This window comes from Orbicella faveolata, unplaced genomic scaffold (assembly GCF_042242905.1).
Source record: "Orbicella faveolata isolate gen_17 unplaced genomic scaffold, um_ofav_v1 contig_13, whole genome shotgun sequence".
Taxonomy (NCBI): Eukaryota; Metazoa; Cnidaria; class Anthozoa; order Scleractinia; family Merulinidae; genus Orbicella; species Orbicella faveolata.
The window spans coordinates 15,657,402-15,680,350 of NW_028301540.1; the positions used below are offsets into that span (position 1 = coordinate 15,657,402).

General features: G+C 37.6%; 1 protein-coding gene and 1 long non-coding RNA gene across 2 annotated transcripts; one reads left to right on the forward strand and one right to left on the reverse strand.

The window, feature by feature from the left end:
* Nucleotides 1-188: 188 nt before the first annotated feature.
* On the forward strand, nucleotides 189-4,784 carry LOC110046953 (vesicular inhibitory amino acid transporter-like). The gene has a single exon (XM_020752666.2). The coding sequence runs from the start codon at nucleotides 1,936-1,938 to the stop codon at nucleotides 3,628-3,630; it is 1,695 nt and encodes a 564-aa protein (XP_020608325.2). The 5' UTR covers nucleotides 189-1,935; the 3' UTR covers nucleotides 3,631-4,784.
* A 9,868-nt stretch (nucleotides 4,785-14,652) lies between these two features.
* On the reverse strand, nucleotides 14,653-19,795 carry LOC149115277 (uncharacterized). The gene is made up of 2 exons (XR_016206017.1): nucleotides 18,787-19,795; nucleotides 14,653-14,821 (listed from the first exon to the last, which is right to left on the reverse strand). It is a non-coding gene; the product is annotated as an uncharacterized LOC149115277 (long non-coding RNA).
* Between the last annotated feature and the right edge of the window lie 3,154 nt (nucleotides 19,796-22,949).

Below are 22,949 nucleotides of genomic sequence, written 5' to 3' on the forward strand. Positions count from 1 at the left end.
CACTGTAAATAAATAAACAAATATTTCAAATAAAACATATACTATTAGGAATCCCAACTTGCTGGATGCTAACCAGTTCGCTATTTACACAACACAGTCGAGGAGTTGAACTCAGGGCTACCGAGAACCAATCCAGATAGTGGTAGGGCGGAGGATTTGAACCAGGGACCTCCAGATTTCAAATTCAGTGCCCTAAACCACTCCGCCATGCAGCCTCCACATAATCCTCACTTTTTTTACAGTATTTTATAAAGTAAAGGAGCCTGTAGAGGAGTCGGGTGCATACAGATATTTTGAGAAGTGTTGTCCCCAAATGTGAAAGCATACACAAAACACTACAAGGTTTAACATTGGTGAAATATACAATACCTGATCATGAGAAACACTAATTGTATCATTCTCGTTTATCTCTGGTCGGGGTTGTTTGCAAAATTTTATACCTGCTGGACATATTTTTTTTGTTATGAGATTTGGAAGCATTTTTACTCAGCTGGCAATATGCTGTGTGACTAAAAGAGAACAACCTTAATATTGTGCCCAAAATTCCAACTTTGCCTCAAATCGACTACCCAGTGGATTTAAATCTTTTTACTTGTCATCTTGTTTTCTTACAGTTGGTACCTTTTATTATGAAAATCCATGACAACTGAAAAATAGATTTCAGGGTGTTCGGTATAAAAGTATCTTAATATTTTCCTTGGCCAGTCTTACAGCTCCTTGACATTCAGTTTCACACCATTGGATAATTTAGTGAGAAAGCAAGCCCACTAGTAGATTTGGAAGACGTTATTAATTGATTCATTTCGGGTCATAAGCAGCACTTTCAATCCAGTTACAGGAGATATTGAAACAGAATCATTTCAGTTTAAACAGCTGTCAGTATAAAGTAAACAGGCTGATGTGACATACAATTAGCTGTAGAAGAAAGGGGTCTCTGGAGTGGAAAAAAAAACTGATTTTATAACATTGAAACCTTTTCCCATATTTTGAAAGGGGGGCAGTGAACTTTTCGTGACTTGGGTATTTTTAGGAGTAATTTTTAGACTTGATATGTCTTGTTCAAAATTTCCTTTTTGACACCGCACCCCCACCCCTCACCAGAACAAGCGGAAGTATCTTGTGTGATGCATTTGTGATTTCAAACAGCGGACGTGACTAAGGACCAAACAAAACAAAACTCGTTTTAAATAATAAAACCAGAACCATAGGGCTTGAGAAAGAGGTTTAACGGACGCAGTAGTACTTCCCGCGCCGTGTCTTCAATGAGAACATCCCGTTTCACTGGTTCAGGCCAACTGGCGCGTGATTTTGCGCAATTTCGTCTAAAATTAGACGAGTTCAAAGAAATCCGAAATCTCAGTTTCTTTTCTTGAAATATTTTTGGTTTTCGAAAATATTCATACCCTAGTTTGTTCAGTTTTCCACTGACTTGATTTGCTGTTACTTTCTAACAAAATGTTGCTTTTGCCTCGGGTTTTGGCCTAATTGAATTTGGGGGTTTTCTCTGCGCTACACGTGCTCCCGTTATGGTATTGCGTGACTTTCAGGCACGCATGGACGCTCGATCATAACAATTTCAAATATTGATCGCAGTTACTACTTTTCCATACAACTTGTAAGTCTTTGTTACTAGAGCTTGAAGAAGAAAAAACTGTAAACACCTTCACTTGGCAATTTATTCATGTTTTTACCGGAACAACGTGCGAAAATGCAGGCGCGAAACTTGAATTAAGCGAGAAACGAAAACTTGGCTAAACCAGTCTGACGTGGTTAACGTGGACTAAACCAGACCGATGAGCGCCGCATTTTCCTGCATTCCCAGTGGAAGCTTTCCACAGAAACGACTTGCGTTTTTGCTCTACGTTCTTCATAAAGACCGTTCACTGTATCCTTACGAGAGGCAAGGCGGTTAAGATCGAGTCAGAAAACAAAGAAATGGAAAAGGACAGCTTGGAGACGAACACGTTTCCACTTTCAACGCTCCCGTGTACTACAAGCTCAGGAATTTTGGCGAGCACAGTGATAAAAGAACCCGATTTGGTGACAATTATCGAAGGCTTGCCGTTGACGAAAGAACAGATCGAAGAAGAACAAGATCTTTTAGAGGAAGCTGAGGACGAATGCGAACCAAACGAAAACACTCCTCTAATTCGTTCGAACGAGACGTTTGAGAAAAGTGGTTCCAGCTTCTTCACGCACAACAGTAAAAGTTTCACAACAACTTTCACAACAAGTCAAACATCTCTATTCATTCCTTCGTTCCAGTTCTCGTTATATTCTAGTGTAGTGTCAATCTCAAGGTCTCTAAATCAACGATCTGTAGCGATCTCAATTCCCGACAGAAGTGGACAAAACGGCGAAAGTTCGAAATCGAAAAGCACAACAGTGACTTTGTTCGAGAAGTTATCAGAAGATGGCCAAGCATCGACCATACTTGCTTTGTGGAACATTGTCAACATGATTCTGGCTAGCAGTAGCGTTGTAGCGATGCCTTATGCAGTCTCTCTTGGAGGTTTCGCCGCCTTGTTTCTCATTCTGGCGATCGGATTCTTCGACGACATCACATCAGTGCTACTGGTGGACTGCCTCTACGAAATTTCCCCGAAGAGCCGGCTTCGCAAACGAGTAAGGGCGAGCTTTGCCGAGATTGCCGCGGACGTTTGGGGGCCAATAGGTGGTCGGCTTGTTGATTTCATCACTGTGGGGCTCTCCTACTGCTGCTGTGTGCTAATGGTGATGATGATGGGGAGCAGTATGATGGACCTGTTCAGTAACCTGGTTGTGCTGTCCATTCAAGAATGGTGCTTGCTGTGTGCGCTAGCCATGCTTCCCACAGTTTTTATCAAGCGACTGTCAATTATGGCCTGGTTAAGTATGCTAGCAGTTTTGGCAGTATTTATCATAGTTTTTATTCTGTTAGGCTTTTATTTAGGAGGATCAAACTCCTGGGCTGTGCAGCACATCCCCTCCTTTAATCTAAACAAATTTCCCATAAGTCTGGGCATCATTTTGTTTTCATACTGTGGCCATACAGTATTTCCTGGTATTGAGGGCTCTATGCAGGAACCCAAAAAATACAAAAAGGTCTCCCATGGAGCATTTAGTTCTGTAACAACAATAAAATTTTTGGTGGGGCTCTTTGGGTGCCTTACCTTTGGAAGCAGCACTCAGTCGATTGCAATCTTAAATCTTAGTTCTTCACATGGTTCCATCTTAAGTAAAATAGCAACATTCCTGGTTATTGTAAATGTGTACTTTTCATACCCTCTCAACATGTTTGTTGTAGGTGGGACTTTAGATATAGTTCTGTTACCAAAGTTTCCAATCTTCTACAAGGATAAGCGTTATAATTACCTGTGGGTTTTGGCAACACGTACCACTCTGGTCCTTTCTACATTAGGTATTGCTTTGGCTGTCCCTCATTTTGGACTTCTTATGAGCATATTTGGAAGTTTGTTTGGAGCTTGCATAACTTTGATTTTTCCTTGTCTCTTCCATTTGCAACTCAAATGGAATAAATTAAGGTGGTGTAGCAAAGTTTTAGAGATGTTTATAGTGTTATTTGGGATAGGTGCAGGCATCTTAGGTTTAATTTATTCTTCTATTGCTCTTAAAGATGCTTTAAACTGACTTTTGTTCTTTACAAAAAGACAGTTTCTTTCTTATGAAGCACTTCAAGTTTAAATAGAAGCATCAAGATGATTAAAATTCTGGTCAAATGTAACTTTTTCTGTCCCAAGGGTTCAAAACAATGAGTTCACCTTTCTGATTGCCACATATTTTTTAACTTTAATGTTGGTTCTGAGAATTGGTGGCAAATCAATAAAAAGTTAGATGCTATTTAAGGTTATTGATTTTATTCAAACTCATCAATACTGCGAGGGGATTGACTTTCATCACCCTTGGAGCTTGAAGAGTTCCAGTTGACTTAAAAGACTTGATGTTATTGAGTTACGTACATTAAGTAATGTTTAGTTCATTTTGTATTAAACAGAGAATTAATAGAGGTGAAGAAATGGTGACTATCTTATGAATCTCAAGAAATTTACAGTTTTTTTTTTGGTTTTGATGCCTCAGCATTTTGAAAACAAGGTCTGAGACAAATTGTGTTGGAAATATTCAATAAGCACTGTTATATTTAGTAGGAAAAAAATAAAAAAGTCAAGAGATTCTTAAGGTATCTCAGTGGTTTGCAAATATCAGTATTTCTACACCTAGAAATTTTAAATGAAAAATAAGTTGTGTGCACAAGCTTAAAGGATGCTTATGAAGGATGACTTGCTTACTACAGACAGTACAGGAGACTGTTAAATTTGTTTGCTAGCTGTAAAATTTTTGCCATTTTTTAATTTATTGTAAGATCCATTGTAAATGTGGAAGGTGCTGCATAACCCTTTTTAGCCCAAGAAAAAAGGTTTTGTCGGAAAGTCTTTGGAGATATGTTGATGGTAAATCAATATTTCACCTAGTTTGCTTTATCCCCATAGCTAATGTCAATGACTGGGTAAATATGTTTATGTTACTTTTAAAAGCAAATATTGGATCAAGAAGATTCTTGGGCATTTACGGTTATTTCAGCATTATCAATGGACATGACTTTGAACTAGATTGGAACTGGGTCAGAAATACTTGAGAAATGTATATTTGATGTAATTATAGATTATACTTCAATGTTTGAAAATATAGATCTATTTTTCATTGGGTAATATATATTTCCTGTTTATATAATGAATGTACATTATTAAGCGCGACATTATTTTGTTATTAAAATTTTTCAAGGTTCATTTCACTTGTATGTTTCAATTTTTGTTTTCATTTTTTGTTTTGTTTTATTGTCTTGTCACATCACATTTCAGTGGCTTGTAAGCCTGTTAACAAAAGAAGAGTTTGTTAATCTCAAGTCAACTGTATCCTTCTTGTTTACTGATGATTTAGCAGCTGTTCTATTCTATTGTTTTGGGATCAATTGATCACGAACAAAAATGCTGAAAACTGTTACCACCCACCCTTAAGGTGACTTACAGAACTTAAGACTTTCCTGCCTTGGCAGATCTATTACAATAGGCCTGATGTTGCAGCTGAGAAAAGTTTAGCGTAAACTTGTAGAAGATTTATCAGCAAACTAAGTCAGATCCAATGAAGTTGAAATAATTATTAGTTACCATGAAAACATCAAAGAGTACAAAGGTATCAAATTTTCAAAAATTTAAGGTGGCTCTGAACCCTACCAACAGAATTTTTTTAAACTTTGCCAAAAGTTGCATCTTATCATGCTTATCAAAAGTTGATAATATAAAAAAATTTCACCGTGCCGTTTTTCAATTATAAGCCCCTAAAGCTGAAATTAAGGGTGTTTTTAGGAGGTCACACTGTTGCTATGGTAACCTGTTGTGTCACGAAAATGATAACGTGTTCATTTATGATTGGGCAGTTTTTTGATACCATGATTGAAGCATCAAGTGATAAAGAGAAGAAAGAAAGAAGAAAGCTGACAAACACTGACAAAAACATCAGACAATTATTTGTCTTTTTACTTTTCCAAACGAGAACATCGGAAAATGGGACATTCCATTTTTCATCCGCACCCCCCTATGGAAGGGCAGATTCCGACACCCTAGTTTTTTGTTGTCGGAACCTTTGAAGTTTGCATCCGAGGGGTTCAAAATTTTGTCGGCTTCTTTGAAAAAATATTCCAACAGGCCCTTTGTCAGAGGTTGCCTTCCATAGGGGGTGTGCGGATAAAAAATGGAATGTCCCACAATTAAAACGCTTGTATGCAAGCAGAGCCTTTTCTTGCGGTGCTCGTTTTGGAAAGAAGGCATTAAAAAAGGGCAGAAAAATCTTTGCTCACCTTAACTAAGGAATAAGCTAGACTTCAGTGTAGACCTCTCCATGCACAGGCTATCAAGTGCGTTCGGTTGTCAGAGCAAATCGCACTGGGGCACCTGCGGCACCTGCGTCAGTCTGTGAACTGTTTCCCGTCGGTTTTCCCCTGACTCGTCCCCAGTCGTCCTCATATAGCACACGCAAGCGTACGAGGTGGAGGAGCAGGGGATGATGGGAAGGGAGAAAGGGAGAAGACGACTGGGAAATCCTGTTTTTAAAATGGCGCACCGATTAATGGCAGAAGATAGTTAGAGAAGACCAGAGAACAAGCGAGCGTTACTACACTGCATGTAAGTGTTGTTTTGAGCAATTGAACGTTTTTACAAAAATAAAGCTTCTTATCATAAACAGAGACAGCTCAATTGTTGTTTTCTGTCGTTGTTTTACTTCTTAAGTATAATTTCCACCTTCGTTGTCTTTTATCGTAGCACTGATTAGTTTGAGAATTTGTTTATTTCGCTACGTGTTTTGTCGGCGGAAATCTAGCAAAACTTGTCATTTTAGTACAGTTTTCACACTACCGTTGCTAACAATGGTCTCCATGAGCCATATTTACTGTAGAGATAGAGCTCGTTTCCATTGCGTTTGTCTGAATCACAGGGGATGTTTATTTGGGCCAAATTTGTCAAAATTTGAAAGCAAGCTTACTGTCATCAACCCGTGCTCTGTTCTCTGATAAAGCATGCTGTTTCAGCCAATCAGAGCGCGCGTTATAGGGAAACTTTATTATAAAAAGAAACAAAGTGGCAAAAGATACGTTTTTCTTCGTATTCATTTTCGACAAGAAACTTTTACTGTAAATAGAAAACCCCTTTTCTACGTTTACTCGCGTTTTTGAGTCGATTGAGTTTGGCATTCGCCTACTTATCCTCCAGAATTCTATGGGAAAATTCATTGCCTGACTCGTGAATTCCACGTTAAATTTCATGCGAAAAGCAATTAACAGATATCGCACGAATCGCGAAAAAGCGGACCAAGAGAGCATGAAGAGTAAGAGAGTTAATCCCCCATATAGGCCCTATTCTTAGGGTAATCCGTCTCAAGATATTTCAGAGATGGTATCCAGTCGTAACGCGAATAATCAGTCTATTCAAGAGTTCAAGAATTCCAGATCACTTCTAGTTCTTATCACATTTGCGTGTAGCAATTTCAGGAAAGAGAATTTGCTATTTAATGGAAACCCCTTCACTAGAGTTGTCAGTTTACCCCTCACGACTTTTTAGTGCAATCGTAAATTGGAATCAAGAAATCAAGTTAACAAATTGACGTCAGTTTTTTATGCGTCTGTCCTCTTATTGATGATAAATTGCGTCATAACATTGTCAAAGTGGCTGTGGAACCACGAGCCGCAGGTGAGTAGTTCCGCAATAAACTTTGACAATGTTATGACGAAATTTATCATCAATAAGAGGACAGACGCATAAACAACTGACGTCAATGTGTTTTTCACAATAACATCACCCCAAAATGGTCAAACGCCGGAAATAAATAAATGAGGGGTGAAGAAGCCATGAACTTGCCGTAAACAAAAATAAGTGAATTTTATTCAAAATGACGAGAACATTGTCAGTAGCTTTTCTCGCTTTTTGATTGGCTACTTAAAAAAGTTCATAAAATCGCATTGGTTAAGAAGTTGACAGTTTGACAATTGAAAGTTGAACTTGAAAGCTTGCATGAATTAAAATTGTATTCGTGTGTACTCTTATTTTTTTTATTTGACATTTATTTTTTTTAACAGTACAATAAAATACATTACTTACAACACTACATACTGACACTAATAACAATACGCCATGTCACATACGGCTAATTACATAACTTACTTACGGTACTTACAATGCTGGCTACTTACACTACTGTCAATTACAATACTATTCTTACACTATTCGCGTCCTTTTTTTTCTTAATTGTTATTATATTACAGTGACACCTAATATATACATGTTTTTTTTGCCTATATGTACAAGCTCACTGTTAGGTAATAAATATGAAATTAAATATCAATTAACCATAAACATCAACAGCATATAAAATTAACGTAAAAAGGCCCACGTGCGATAAAATTTTGGAAGTGCTTTTTTTGCAGTCGTAATCTCTTTAAGAATTTCAAGTTTTCCGGGAATGAACGATAGAAAGTTTTGAAAATCTAAAACATCTCCGCGAAGGCTTGTGTAGAAAATACAATATTTGCCTATCAGTAGACAACAATTTAGGACTTGCCAATGCTTTGTCCTGTACATGTCATGCCAGACGTAGAGTATATGGCTTCTGGATAACGTTATTGTTTCATTTGTTTTTTGGTACCACTAGTCTTGAAACAGAGTCCAGAAATCGACTGTTAGTGTGCAGTTTATTAGCAGGTGATGCAACGTTTGTTCTTCTTTTACTTCATTTGTGACAGCAGTACTCTTATTGATGATAAAAAATGAGCCAATCAGCGCGCGAGTAATGAGACAGTTATTGTAAAATGTTATATTTAGAATCGTGAATAATGACGGACGGATAATTGCTGATTAGTTGCAATAGACGCGGCTTGTCTACTCAGTGGCGATTTTTTTCTCGTTTTCACGAAGTTTAGAACGAAGATTTAGAAAAGAAATGAACAATTAGATTTCTGAGAAGCATTAGCCTGCGTAGCTGGCGAGCTCACGTTTACGCTAGGCTCGATTACCAGCCGCTGTTCGGGAACGGAGCCCGTTCTCCTTCCCAGAAGGCTCGCGCGCGAAATCCGCCTACAGCCACGCAGGCTAAGAAGAATAAGGGGGTCTCAATGGGTTTAACCGCTAGCCGTGAAAGGGCCCAAAATTTAACCGTTAATTAGGCGTAAAAAAGCTTGAAATTTAACTGTTAGCGTTGAAACAAATTGACAACCGTTAATCGTAAAAAAATGTATATTTAATTAGCGCAAATTAAAGGTCTCAAATGTCTTGTAAAGAACTCCATTAATTGCGTATCGTGAGCGGTGAGGTCAGCTAGGGAGGCAGGTCAAGGCGTGGACACGTTTTGATGTTAAGAGGGCGTAAAACGGTAAGCCTCATCAAAAATGTAAAAAGAAGCTTGATAAGCGATATTTTAAAAGAACAACAAGAACAACATGTTTATAACGCCTAACCACGTACAGGCAAATATACTTCATTGTTGTATTTCTTAGAAGTTAACAGTTCCAAATTTCTACTTCCCGCAGTACAGGACTGATATGTATTGGTGGACCAGATAAATTTCATTTTTTGTCAGCCGAAAATGTTCCCTATACTTTTCATGAATTTTACATGCCCCACACCAAAGGAAATGTAAAACTATTATATTTTCAGTCAAGGGGAGATTCTACCTAAAATTCTGTAGAAAGTTTGAATTTTTGTTTTTATTTGAATATGAATCTTAAGGTATTGAAGTTTTATTTTGAGATGCATTTCTCCCTTAAGTTCAAAGCTCGTTTTCTCAAAACGAGTTATTTTCGCCTTTGAGAAAAGATATCTCAACAGACAAGAAGGATTTAAGTTTTTGACTTCAAATTTTCAGGATTGCTAGCCTCACTGAGTTAATTGTAATGATTGGGTGAATTTGACATAGAATTATAAGGACAGAAGTTATCAAAGTAAATGTTTCACAATTTAGATAGCGCAACTTTAGATGGTTGTCAAAGCTCCGTTTTTTCAAATTTCGCAAAATCCCTCCTTCATATCAACTGGTCATTTGTTTACTTTAGAATACAAGTAAACAGACATTTTTTCGTTAAAATGTACATAAAAACCTTTTCTCAGATGCAAAGGGATCATCCACAGCATGTGATACTTTGAGAGCCCGGTGTCAAGTTACAATAATTGACACAGCATTGAAATATACATTTGTGTAATTTGTAAGCAATTAGTCTTTCACTGATGTATAGTTTGTTAGGGTTTTGATGAAAATCAGGATTGTGACAACTGTCCAAACGAGTGAGACAATCTCAGATAGTGCAGAGCGCAATTGATAGCTCTGGTACAGTAGTCCCATAAGTACTCACCCCTACTCGGTTCACTTCCGGTTTGTGTCTACCTTGGTAGTCTGCTACGGCTTTTCCCCTTTGCAGCGTGTATGTTTCAAGGTTGTATTTTCATTCAAGGTCCAAACATTACGCACAAATTAATTACTACTGGTGCTTTAAGTTGATTTTCGTTCATTTAAAATTCAACAATACGCTGAAGCAGCAAACGTGACAATTTAGCTCTTCACGCCAACTTTGTAACTTGATACTTTTGTTTTCCTCGCAAAGCCATGTAATATGAAACCCCTGTTTTCTCCAAAACATACGGAAGATGTCCTTGTTTTTTGGAGGTAAATGAAAGAAAGTTAAATATCTGATGAAGTGATGAAGAAACGGAACAGAGACGATGTTTTACTAAAAATGCAAATTTTTACAGATGAACAAGAACTAATTTAATTATCAGATAGTCACGAAATACCACTTTCTTTTTCTGTTGCCACCTTTGTTGTTAACAATAAACAATTCAAAATTAACACACAACGATATTGATGGCTGAGAAGCTTTTCAACGAAAAGTATTGAAGATAAACAGCGCTACTTGGCCGATATGAATGAGTCTCCTCAAAGACTGATTAAATTAATTTGCACTTTCATTAGGTGCCACGGCGTCTGCAGCAATATTTGAGCATTTTCCTGGTTTCTTTTGTTACAAATTCACAATTTGCGGAGTATTAACGCCACTAACTTGAGAACTTTTTGGTCTCTCTTACAGACACAATTAAGGCAAGAAATAAACAAGTCGCTAAGGAGAAGCAATATATTTGAACTCTGACAAGCACACTATTGTAGATTGAAAACAGCAGATGATATTTGTTGAACCGACCTGTTTGTAATTCTAAAAGCTACGCAGCCACAGTAACGTTTCACTTTTGCAATAAAAAGGGACAACTGGCGCTACCTGAAAAATAACTGCCGTCCTTGGTCACATGACACGATAAATAAAATACTGCGTGTAAAGATAGTGTATAACACTAACAATGCTAGAACGCATGCGTCTTACATGTTGAGCTCTACCATAAGGAAAACCACTCAACATTTGTGCGTGATTCCGTATGCAATGTATCCTTCACCTAATATAGAAGCCACGAACCCTAACTAATCTACGCATGCGTTTAGGGCAAATTAGTTTTGTTCTAAGGAGAATGGTACCACAAGGAGAGCAAGGGGTTACCTGAAACAAATATATAGCTTTGCGATGTTCAAAGTTAAGCGACGGCGATGGAATGTGTTTTACGTAGAGTACACATGTACCTTTCCCACCCTACCCCTCTTACTTCCTTGCCTCTAGACTAATTAATTATTTGAAATTAATTTATTAAACAAACATTAAAGTTTACACCTTAGCGCCGTAGGGCCATAGCGGCATAGTGCCTTAGTTCCTTAGCGGCAGGCAACCCCCATAACCATCCCAATAGTGCACTCTGCACTAAAAAGGGCATATTTCACGTAGAATCCCCCCTTAAGTATTATTTAGCTCTTATTAACCGAGCAGGAGGTCAAGATTCTCCCATACAGACCGACTTAGCTAGGTTAATAAGATGTTTATTATATGGCAAAGAAGAAAACTTTCATCCGTTAAATGTAACTGGTTTGCTGGCATTTTGCTTGCAAACGGAGATGAGCTGAACTTAAACCTGCCGAAATTTGCTCGTCCTCTTTAGTTTTTTTTGTCATCAAGCTTTTTGGCACTTCCATAAATGATTGAGAAAATAAAAGAAAACGGTGAACATTTTAGTATTTGAGTTTGGCAATTTTTCAACGCAAAATGAAACCGGTCTAGATGCCGGTCTAGATGGGAAAATCTAGACCGTGTTCAATATCGATTTCAGCCAATCAAATTCGTGAATTCGATAGTTCCCAGTCCTTGTGAGACACAGCCATATAATAAATTATAATATAAAACAATGGTAATTAATTATTAAAATTTCCGTTAACCGTAACGGTAAAAAGTTAATCGTAAGCCGTCAAAGGGCCAAACCAGGGGCGGGGGAGAACACTCTGCGACGCCTGGCACTTTTTGTGTATCTGAATCATCCAACAAAAAATGACGTCACATCCGGTAAAAAAGAGCGCTGAGCGGCAAAATCAAATTTGAACATGGCATAATCGTTCTCTCAGTAAGTAAAATGGTAATATTTTGCAATCGGCCGGATATTTTTAACGTTTTATTTGGCCACGATAAACAAAATTTTGTCTTCTTCCTCGTCATATCAGTTTGTTTGAAGGACAGGGTAATTATTTATTCAAAAACACGCTGTTTTGAAGGCGTGTTTTTTACGAAATGTCGCCATTTCTTCCTCGCTGAATTCCACAGGAGTCATCGTTTGTGTGGAAATAATGAATTCTAGGTAAGTTGCACTCAATTCAAATATCCTATTCTCTTAGGTAGGCATTACACTGAGAAAAATGAACAATGACAGGTTTCTAGACATGGGGGAACCTTATTAACAGAAGCGCCTTTTTTAAAATTTACTGTTGCCAAACACTCGAGAGTACTTGAGTGCTGTTAATCGTATCACTGCAAGAATAGACCCACACACATAACGCGCTTTGCAGAACTTTCTTGCCGATCGACACTAACACAAACTCGTGTGTTTGCTCATGACTCAAACTGATGCCATAAAATATGTTACGATTGGTTAAGAACCTTAAACAAGATATGTTTTCCCTAAGCAATCCCTTAATTGATAAACGCTTCGTTACAGGCAGGCCGTGAACCCCTTAAAAAAAAGCAAGAGGATTAGTTTTAACGGCGACTAAGTAATTTGGACATGTCGTGGTTTTTTCTCATTTATAATCAAATTTATTTTTCCGTTTCAACAGTGTTTGACGTCAGCAGCGCTAAGTTCCAATACCCCCCCACCAACTGAGGTCAAGCATGCACCTTTAATTTCTTCAAACCCTCTCATTTGCCCTGTTTGCAGACCAAGTTCCTCATCTATTAATCCCTGTCATATTGGCAACCCATTTTGAAAGGTTACTAAAAAATTGTGCATTATATTTCAGTGTGCTTTCTCTTTGTAATCTTATGTCAAGATATTTCAATCCCTAAGGAAACGAGAGAACACTAGCAATACTGACAATTTTCAGTAACTCATCACTTTCAATATGCCATCTAAACAAATTGTTCGTAAACAGTAGTGAAATTTCATGCCCCTACACCTAGCCATAAAAGGAAGTCTGGGAACAGGCAATAGCAACAGTGACACTGCCAGGCTGGTGAATTTTGCAAGCTAATGAACTCATGTCTAACAATGATGGGTGATGATGAAGCATGGTGCAGTGAAACTGAAGAATCAGACTGTGAGTGACAGTGATAGAGTCAGTGTCGTGAGAGTGATACTAGTGTCTGTGAACTTGGACCAGATCAGCAAAGAAAAGGTTTTGTACTAGAAATTGACAGAGAGCAACAAGTTTGTGCTAAAAAACTGAAGAAGCTGGCTCAGACCAGTCTTAAAGCCAGCATCTACTTACAGTACTTGTCAAGAGTTTCTGACTTGTGTATGTGGGAAGGCTCTCTGTAATGACCTATATGGGGAGGCTCAGCTCACGATGAGTACCTTTTTCAGGCTTCAGGTATAAACTTAATGATAGGGATTTCACAAGCTGAGGTGTATGAAAGGGTAGGAAAATCTTTCATTTAGGGATTCCATTCTTCTGGTTCTAAAATGTTGTTGAAAAGCTCTCATTTACTCTCCTCAGCCAGAATGAAGAGATTCTATATTATTTATTAACTTCTTTCCATGGGAATAGAAAAGGGATGCAGTATTCTTAAATAGGTTTGTTAAAGGGGTACATTTACCCTTTTGCAATGTAAGGTCGACAAAAGAGGTGCCATTTCTATCAAAATGGTACAAATGTATACAAAAGAGTAAGGGGTAATGGACCTTGAGATAAGGCCTTTCCATTTAAAACTTTGTAGAATACCCCTCCCCCACCCCTCCCAGCTTGTGAAACAAAGATGTTCAAATTATTGTTTTGTGAAAAAAGGCAATTATTAAAACCAAAACAGTGCCAAGAGATTAAGTGATTGTCAATGCAAGTTTCCATTTGTATTCTGAATTAAAATGGGTATAACATGATCCTCAAGTATACTATGCAGCTTCACAGAGAGGCCCAAACTGATGATGAAAACATATGTTTTAACACTTAAAATTCTATTTTTGCCTCTTCCCTTGTACCTTGTGATCTTTGTAGGGAAATTCTGAAAAGGTCCCCACCCCCCCACCACTCCCCCCAAAAATTCAAATTTTATATACAAATCACTTTTTTATCTTGAAAATGGTCTCAGAGACAACAAAACATTTTTATGGCTAGCTAAACTACTTATTAGGAAAATAAAAATGTTCAAGGAAAAAATGAACAGGAAGAAACAACAACAAATTAACTTTTTTTTTTTCAGAAGAGCTAATACTTGTATATTTTTTTAACTTACATGTAGGTCAACATAATTTGTTTTCGCAATTTACCACAAAAGAAAACACCACAGAAAGGAGAACTATAGTTGTGGCATCTGAGCTACATTTTTAAATGGAAACATTTCCCATAAAAAATTTCCAAATTATATTCTTACCAGTACAACAAAATATCAACTATATTTTGCAAAGAAGTATACTTAATTAATAAAATTGACGTTTTGAAATTTTCTATTTAATTTTTGTACACCTGATCTTACAGAGTGCAACCTTTGGTTTAACTGGTTCACTTTACCGTTAAGGAATAATTAAATAAATCACACCAGAGTGGCTTTGTATCTTTATTATAATTCTCATTATCAGTAGAGAAATCACACTTGTACACTGGTCCACTGATCAATACTCTTACGTGTATGTTAAACATGGGAAAGCAGGTTGCATCATCTAATCATAACATTGTATGCCTGTGTGGGGCGTATATGCCAGGAGATAACCACCTAAGAAAAGACAAACATAAATTATGTCATTGTTTCAATGACTCACGCTAAGTGGGTATTATGCTCATTACCACCTTAATAAAGAAGATATATTAAAGTATAATTTTTAACTCCGCTTTAAACTTTTCAAACCTACAGTTTGTTTTCACTTTCAGAGAGGTTCTTAAATTCACAAGCACACCACCCACCCCCCTCAGCCCCAATTCCTACTCTCCCATAGCCAGGATCCCATTTCAACCCTCCAATAAATCAATAATTTTTTTTCTAGTAATTTTGGTCTGACTTAGATTCATCTGCACTCAGCCATGAAAGCAATGGTGGTAGATTTCTGTATATTTGTTGGTCTAGTTCACTATTGTTCTCAGTTTCCCACCTCCCTTTTGACAGAATTAAATTCCATTAAAAAATAAACTACAGTAGTTTAATCAAATTAATGCAGAGGCAAACATTGAACCAGAAAATACTATAATTTTGGTATGAACGATACCAAAGTATAACTTACATAATTAACATCACATCTTTTCTATTGTAATTTAAGACAGTGCACCTACTAATAGATTGACCACAAAAACCTAAAAACATGACTTTAGAAACACAGGTAAGTGAGAATATTGCCAGTTTTGCTTTTGCCACCAACCACTCTGCTTTTAAAAAAAAATACATGGAAGATAATGACAAAGCAATAACAAAACCAGCCAACCAACCTCTGGCAATTCAATAAACACACCAAATTCCCCTGCAAAATTCTCTTCAACACCTTACAGTACATGTAAATGTCAGCAGCATAAATTCAACTCAATGATTTGGCATGCTACTATCATCAAATGTTTACCCCTTGATTCAGAATTTTTAGGAGTATCAAATAGAATTCCACTATAGATTACAAATGCTGTTTACCTTAATAAATATTTGCATTAATTCTGGAGATATTTAGTTTAAAATGTGTAAATATATGCAAATGAGAGGACTGATGATGTCATACACCAAACCCAATATTACATCAAGTGCAGACCATATATACAGCAGAGATCATTGAAACTTGGCAGCAAGTGATTTTCAGCTTGAAAAACATTAATCAAGGCCATGAGGTGGCCAGAAAAGCCTAGAATATCAGGGAAGGTCTGAAATGCAGTCTGTTGCCATGGTAACAAAACTGTTAAGCTCATATTAGGTAGCACATCTGCAAATTGCATCGTAATAGTACTGTCCCCACTGGAGCCCATGGTTCAGTAGTTTACTTGGACAATAAATTTCATAACTTTCCTGGGGGACTGGAAGATCTAAATGGTATGTGGGAGACTCCCAGAATATTTGCAAGAATGTATGACTTCTTCACAGGTATTCATTAATAAATAAATAAATAAATAAATAAATAAATAGACACTAACACTACTAACATGATTGAGTTTGGAAAATATATATATTTTTAGTTTATGATATTTTGAAAAATTCCCCTCTCCCATCTAACATGCTGATCTTCTTTAATTTGGTACTTGAAATTGATAACAAGGATGCTACACCTTGGCAACTCGTTGGCCAGGATATATTGCACAGTCTTCACATCAGATAATGGGTCTGTACATATTATTTATGTATCTATTAAACAGAGATTTCCTCATCCCATCCCTATGGAAATTCCAATTTTTATTAATACTTTTCTTTAAAAAGTTTGGCTTTTGAGACCCTCCCCATCCCTGGAATTTCCAATAATCTCCTTGGGGTGGGTATGGACATTTTCTAGAACTATACACAACTTAAGCAAAGGTGAAATTATAGCCTGAAAAAAAAATCAGGTGTGATACCAGTGTGATAACTTAATTAATTAAAGTTCTATGCTACAACATACCAAACTGCTAATTTATTATGAAGTGACACAGCTAAAGGAGAGTTGTCAAGAAATCAACTTTTTTGTTAATTCTAAGATCAATATGAGTCTTCTAAATTTAAGATTATTATACCTAACAAAAGACATACAGTAGGGCACTGCACTGTGTGCTCTCTCTACACACTCTTCCAGGCAGGATAGTAATACATATACATGTACTTTTTTTTTGTTTGGAATATACTGTTACTGCATGGTCATACAAGAGGTACTAGTTACTGCTGAGTAGTCTTAAAATAAGTGAACTAATTGTGACAAAATATAATGTATATTAAATCTGCACCAGTTCAGCACAATTTAATACCAAATTTTAATCAGCCGCAAAAAAAATTGTTAGCACCAGATATTACATGTACTTTGTGAAGGCTTCTGGAGGGGTTATACTTTTATAAAGTACCTGGCAGCAAGTACTATTTTGATTTACTAAAGCAAGACTGTAGTAACTGATAAGAAAATGTGTTTTGTACATCCCAGAAAAATTGGGTGGGGGTCAGTGCAGCCCTCTTCACAAAAGTTAAACTCTTAACCTATTTATGACCATAATCTGTGATTTTCCCTACCCCATTTATGACTGTTGCGACTGCTACAGTTGCCCTAAACATAAGTTTTGAAGGACTTTTGTTGATGGTTCTATCAATAATGATGAAAATTGAGGTAGCTTATTCTAAAAAACATAACAAATTAAAGACTAGAGGGCAAAAGCCTTACCCTAGAGTATTTATGACCAAAATGGCTGAATAACCATACCCTTTGGGGCTACACAGCTGTATATAGCACATAGAGGAGAGTTCCCCCCACTACCACTGGAGCAGGAATCAAAATATTATTACCTTGATAACATAATAAAGATAAAATCTCAAAATAATCAAGAGTTACATATATGCATGGGACTTCACTAACAAGATGATGCTTGTTGCTTGCTGTAAATTGTATATAAATTACTCCTACAATGTGCCAGAATTCTGTTAATCTGGTCACCAACAGGTCACAAAAATCTGACTGTATAATTAATAAATAAGAAAATGACCGACTGAGCTTTTGTTTGAGCCAGAATAGAGTGGCCATAATAACTAGGTGGCTGTGTTAACGGGGGTGGCTGTATGGTGAGGTACATTCCACAGTAGTGATAAAAATGACACTCTCAAACACCAGTACCCATAAAGAGTTTGGACAGTATATTTCGCATAATCAGTTGGAAGAGGAAGAGGGAAAATGGAAATAAAATAGAATGGCTCTTGTGTACCAGAGAAAACCCTTTCCCCGAGTTACCCTGGCGGAGCTAACTTTTCACTTATTTCTTTGCAAAATTCAACCAACTGTTTACACAAGGATGACGAACCAGACTTGGGGGTGAGACAATTCAGGTGGGCAAGTTGACTCGCCTTGGCAGCTAAAGTAACCAACAACTTTTCTTTGAGTATACATAAACACTTTGGCTCGCCTAACTGGAACAACTCTCGACATGGCGAGTGTCATGTAATGCCTAGATTTAAGATTTAAAGCAGCAATTTGTGTCAAAGAAGAGAAAATTCACTCAGCAAAACCCACTCTGATCAAATGAGTGAGGGAAACTTAAACAAAGAGGGATAGTTGCACATTTGATTATTCAATAAGAGTTACAAATAATCATGCAGGGTCAACTTTTACTCAGCCTACATGGGCTACATTTTCTCATACAAGCACTTGATAAAGTTGCCTCAGGGGGAGGGTTATCCCGGGTACCCGAGACCATACAAATGGGACCTGTGTTGCCTCAAAGAACACCCCCACGATTTTCAAAGGGGAAGGTCCATAAACAGGACCTTAACTTAGGGCAGCTTCAATGGCAGATTCCCTCTGACGGCTTGGATTTGAATAATTGATTTAATTACTTTTAAAGAGGACTAGAACTTAAAAATCTTGCTCGAATTTCGATCCAGCGAGGCATAAGTTTCCATGCCGTGAATCAAGTTTTTACTGGGCGTTTCAAAAGCACTCACCAAAGAGAAAGAGACTGATGACCCCAAACTACCGATACATATGTACTGTATCTTACTGAAAACAACAATCTTCAACGAGAGATGTAGGAATGTGGGATACTGACCTTCAGCATGCGATCCAGCTTGTCTCTTCTACCAATACACGTGAGCCAAGAGCAACAAAACCTCTGGTGACAGCGACTTTCGGAGCTAAACGGCTTCTGTTAATTATGTTCCCGTAGTACACAGTGCAAACTATGGCCAGCAATACTTCATCCAGGTTGTTGTTAACATTATAGGCTATTGCACTTATTGTTATCACTAAATCACGAACAACAAGAACCAAAAGTCGGAACAACACCAGTTTTGCAAATGTGTAAAATTCGCCCGACGATGACGGAAGGCTCTCCGTTATTTTGCTTCAAAACAATAATAAACTTTTCTCTTTTCCCGAAATTTTTGCTTCAAAAGTCGAAGTAATGTGTCTGCAACATCCTTCCATACTCAATATAAAATGAAACGAAACTGATGGTTTACAAATAGAGGGAAATCATGAGTAATTGAAACGCCATTTTCTCGCTTTGTGAAACGAGCCGCGAAGCGCAGTTTAAACCGGATGTGACGTCATTTTTTGTTGGATGATGCCTATACGAAAATTTCAGGAGTCTTCTGCCCCGCCCAGATGTAAGAACAGATGTACAAAAATTAAATAGAAAATTTCACTACATCAATTTTATTAATTAAGTATACTTCTTTGCAAAATATAGTTGGTATTTTGTTGTACTGGTAAGAATATAATTTGGAAATTTTTTATGGGAAATGTTTCCATTTAAAAATGTAGCTCAGATGCCACAACTATAGTTCTCCTTTCTGTGGTGTTTTCTTTTGTGGTAAATTGCGAAAACAAATTATGTTGACCTACATGTAAGTTAGAAAAATATACAAGTAGTAGCTCTTCTGAAAAAAAAAAGTTAATTTGTTGTTGTTTCTTCCTGTTCATTTTTTCCTTGAACATTTTTATTTTCCTAATAAGTAGTTTAGCTAGCCATAAAAATGTTTTGTTGTCTCTGAGACCATTTTCAGGATAAAAAAGTGATTTGTATATAAAATTTGAACTTTTTGGGGGGGGGGGTGGGGGGGGGGGCGGGGACCTTTTCAGAATTTCCCTACAAAGATCACAAGGTACAAGGGAAGAAGCAAAAATAGAATTTTAAGTGTTAAAACATATGTTTTCATCATCAGTTTGGGCCTCTCTGTGAAGCTGCATAGTATACTTGAGGATCATGTTATACCCATTTTAATTCAAAATACAAATGGAAACTTGCATTGACAATCACTTAATCTCTTGGCACTGTTTTGTTTTTTAATAGTTGCCTTTTTTCACAAAACAATAATTTGAACATCTTTGTTTCACAAGCTGGGAGGGGGGGAGGGGTATTCTACAGAGTTTTAAATGGAAAGGCCTTATCTCAAGGTCCATTACCCCTTACCCTTTTGTATACATTTGTACCATTTTAATAGAAATGGCACCTCTTTTGTCAACCTTACATTGCAAAAGGGTAAATGTACCCCTTTAACAAACCTATTTAAGAATACTGCATCCCTTTTCTATTCCCTTGGGAAGAAGTTAATAAATAATATTATAGAATCTCTTCATTCTGGCTGAGGAGAGTAAATGAGAGCTTTTCAACAACATTTTAGAACCAGAAGAATGGAATCCCTAAATGACAGATTTTCCTACCCTTTCATACACCTCAACTTGTGAAATCCCTATCATTAAGTTTATACCTGAAGCCTGAAAAAGGTACTCATCGTGAGCTGAGCCTCCCCATATAGGTCATTACAGAGAGCCTTCCCACATACACAAGTCAGGAACTCTTGACAAGTACTGTAAGTAGATGCTGGCTTTAAGACTGGTCTGAGCCAGCTTCTTCAGTTTTCTAGCACAAACTTGTTGCTCTCTGTCAATTTCTAGTACAAAACCTTTTCTTTGCTGATCTGGTCCAAGTTCACAGACACTAGCATCACTCTCATGACACTGACTCTATCACTGTCACTCACAGTCTGATTCTTCAGTTTCACTGCACCATGCTTCATCATCACCCATCATTGTTAGACATGAGTTCATTAGCTTGTAAAATTCACCAGCCTGACAGTGTCACTGTTGCTATTGCCTGTTCCCAGACTTCCTTTTATGGCTAGGTGTAGGGGCATGAAATTTCACTACTGTTTACGAACAATTTGTTTAGATGGCATATTGAAAGTGATGAATTACTGAAAATTGTCAGTATTGCTAGTGTTCTCTCGTTTCCTTAGGGATTGAAATATCTTGACGTAAGATTACAAAGAGAAAGCACACTGAAATATAATGCACAATTTTTTAGTAACCTTTCAAAATGGGTTGCCAATATGACAGGGATTAATAGATGAGGCACTTGGTCTGCAAACAGGGCAAATGAGAGGGTTTGAAGAAATTAAAGGTGCATGCTTGACCTCAGTTGGGGGGGGGGGTATTGGAACTTAGCGCTGCTGACGTCAAACACTGTTGAAACGGAAAAATAAATTTGATTATAAATGAGAGACAACCACGACATGTCCAAATTACTTAATCGCCGTTAAAACTAATCCTCTTACTTTTTTTTAAGGGGTTCACGGCCTGCCTGTAACGAAGCGTTTATCAATTAAGGGATTGCTTAGGGAAAACATATCTTGTTTAAGGTTCTTAACCAATCGTAACATATTTTATGGCATCAGTTTGAGTCATGAGCAAACACACGAGTTTGTGTTAGTGTCGATCGGCAAGAAAGTTCTGCAAAGCGCGTTATGTGTGTGGGTCTATTCTTGCAGTGATACGATTAACAGCACTCAAGTACTCTCGAGTGTTTGGCAACAGTAAATTTTAAAAAAGGCGCTTCTGTTAATAAGGTTCCCCCATGTCTAGAAACCTGTCATTGTGCATTTTTCTTAGTGTAATGCCTACCTAAGAGAATAGGATATTTGAATTGAGTGCAACTTACCTAGAATTCATTATCTCCACACAAACGATGACTCCTGTGGAATTCAGCGAGGAAGAAATGGCGACATTTCGTAAAAACACGCCTTCAAAACAGCGTGTTTTTGAATAAATAATTACCCTGTCCTTCAAACAAACTGATATGACGAGGAAGAAAACAAAATTTTGTTTATCGTGGCCAAATAAAACGTTAAAAATATCCGGCCGATTGCAAAATATTATCATTTTACTTACTGAGAGAACGATTATGCAATGTTCAAATTTGATTTTGCCGCTCAGCGCTCTTTTTTACCGGATGTGACGTCATTTTTTGTTGGATGATTCAGATACACAAAAAGTGCCAGGCGCGCAGAGTGTTCTCCCCCGCCCCTGGCCCCGCCCCATGGCCAAACACATAACCGTTAGGCGTGAAAATGCTTAAAATTTAGTCGCTAGCCACAAGAGCCACTACCCATCGAGACCCTCGAATAAGAGAGGGACCATTCGCGGTTTCTTGACTCGAAATTATTATTAAAAAAAAAAAAGATGATGAGTGGACGCAGAACTGCAAATAGTTGATTCCGAGCGATTTTTTCTGAAGAATGAAGTTCAATACATGAGCTGAGTAATTCGTTGATGTTTGCTCATATATTATGCAAGGACCTCACGAACTGGTCCAACAACTATGCATTGGTACACTGAGATTTTCTATGTTGTGTTGCTCTTATTCCACAAGAACAACCGGACAGATCAACAAAAAACTTTAACCAACCCGTCAGCACTGGTCGATTACAAAGTTCCTGAGGCAGCGTCCACACTACGCCGGAGAAATTTGAAAACGCAGCTTTTATTATTTCTCCGGCTAGGCCTAAAGTCCACACTAATCCGTCAAGAAAACGGAACTTTTCAAAAACGCTCTTCAAACCGGAGGAATTTGAAAACGCCGGCTTTTCGTTTTCGTGTGGACGGAAAACAGTTTGAAAACGAAGCTTTTCGAAAACGATGACGTCACGATAATCATGTGATTTCCCTGGCCGTGTTTTCCTCACATACAAGTGATCGTTACGTTTTTAAATTCATCCGGTATGGCGGCGACGGGAAACATTTGATGCGTTCAGGGTAAAACCTCTGTTTTCAAATTCCTCCAGCGTAGTGTGAACGTGGCCTGATTCCAGCTATGCAGCACCCGGTGGGGGGTGGGGGGTGGGGTGGGAGGGGGGCGACTCCCATATAAAGGGACGGAGGTGCTCGTTGTACCTTTCAGGGTTTAACAAAACTATTTTGGTAATGCATCAG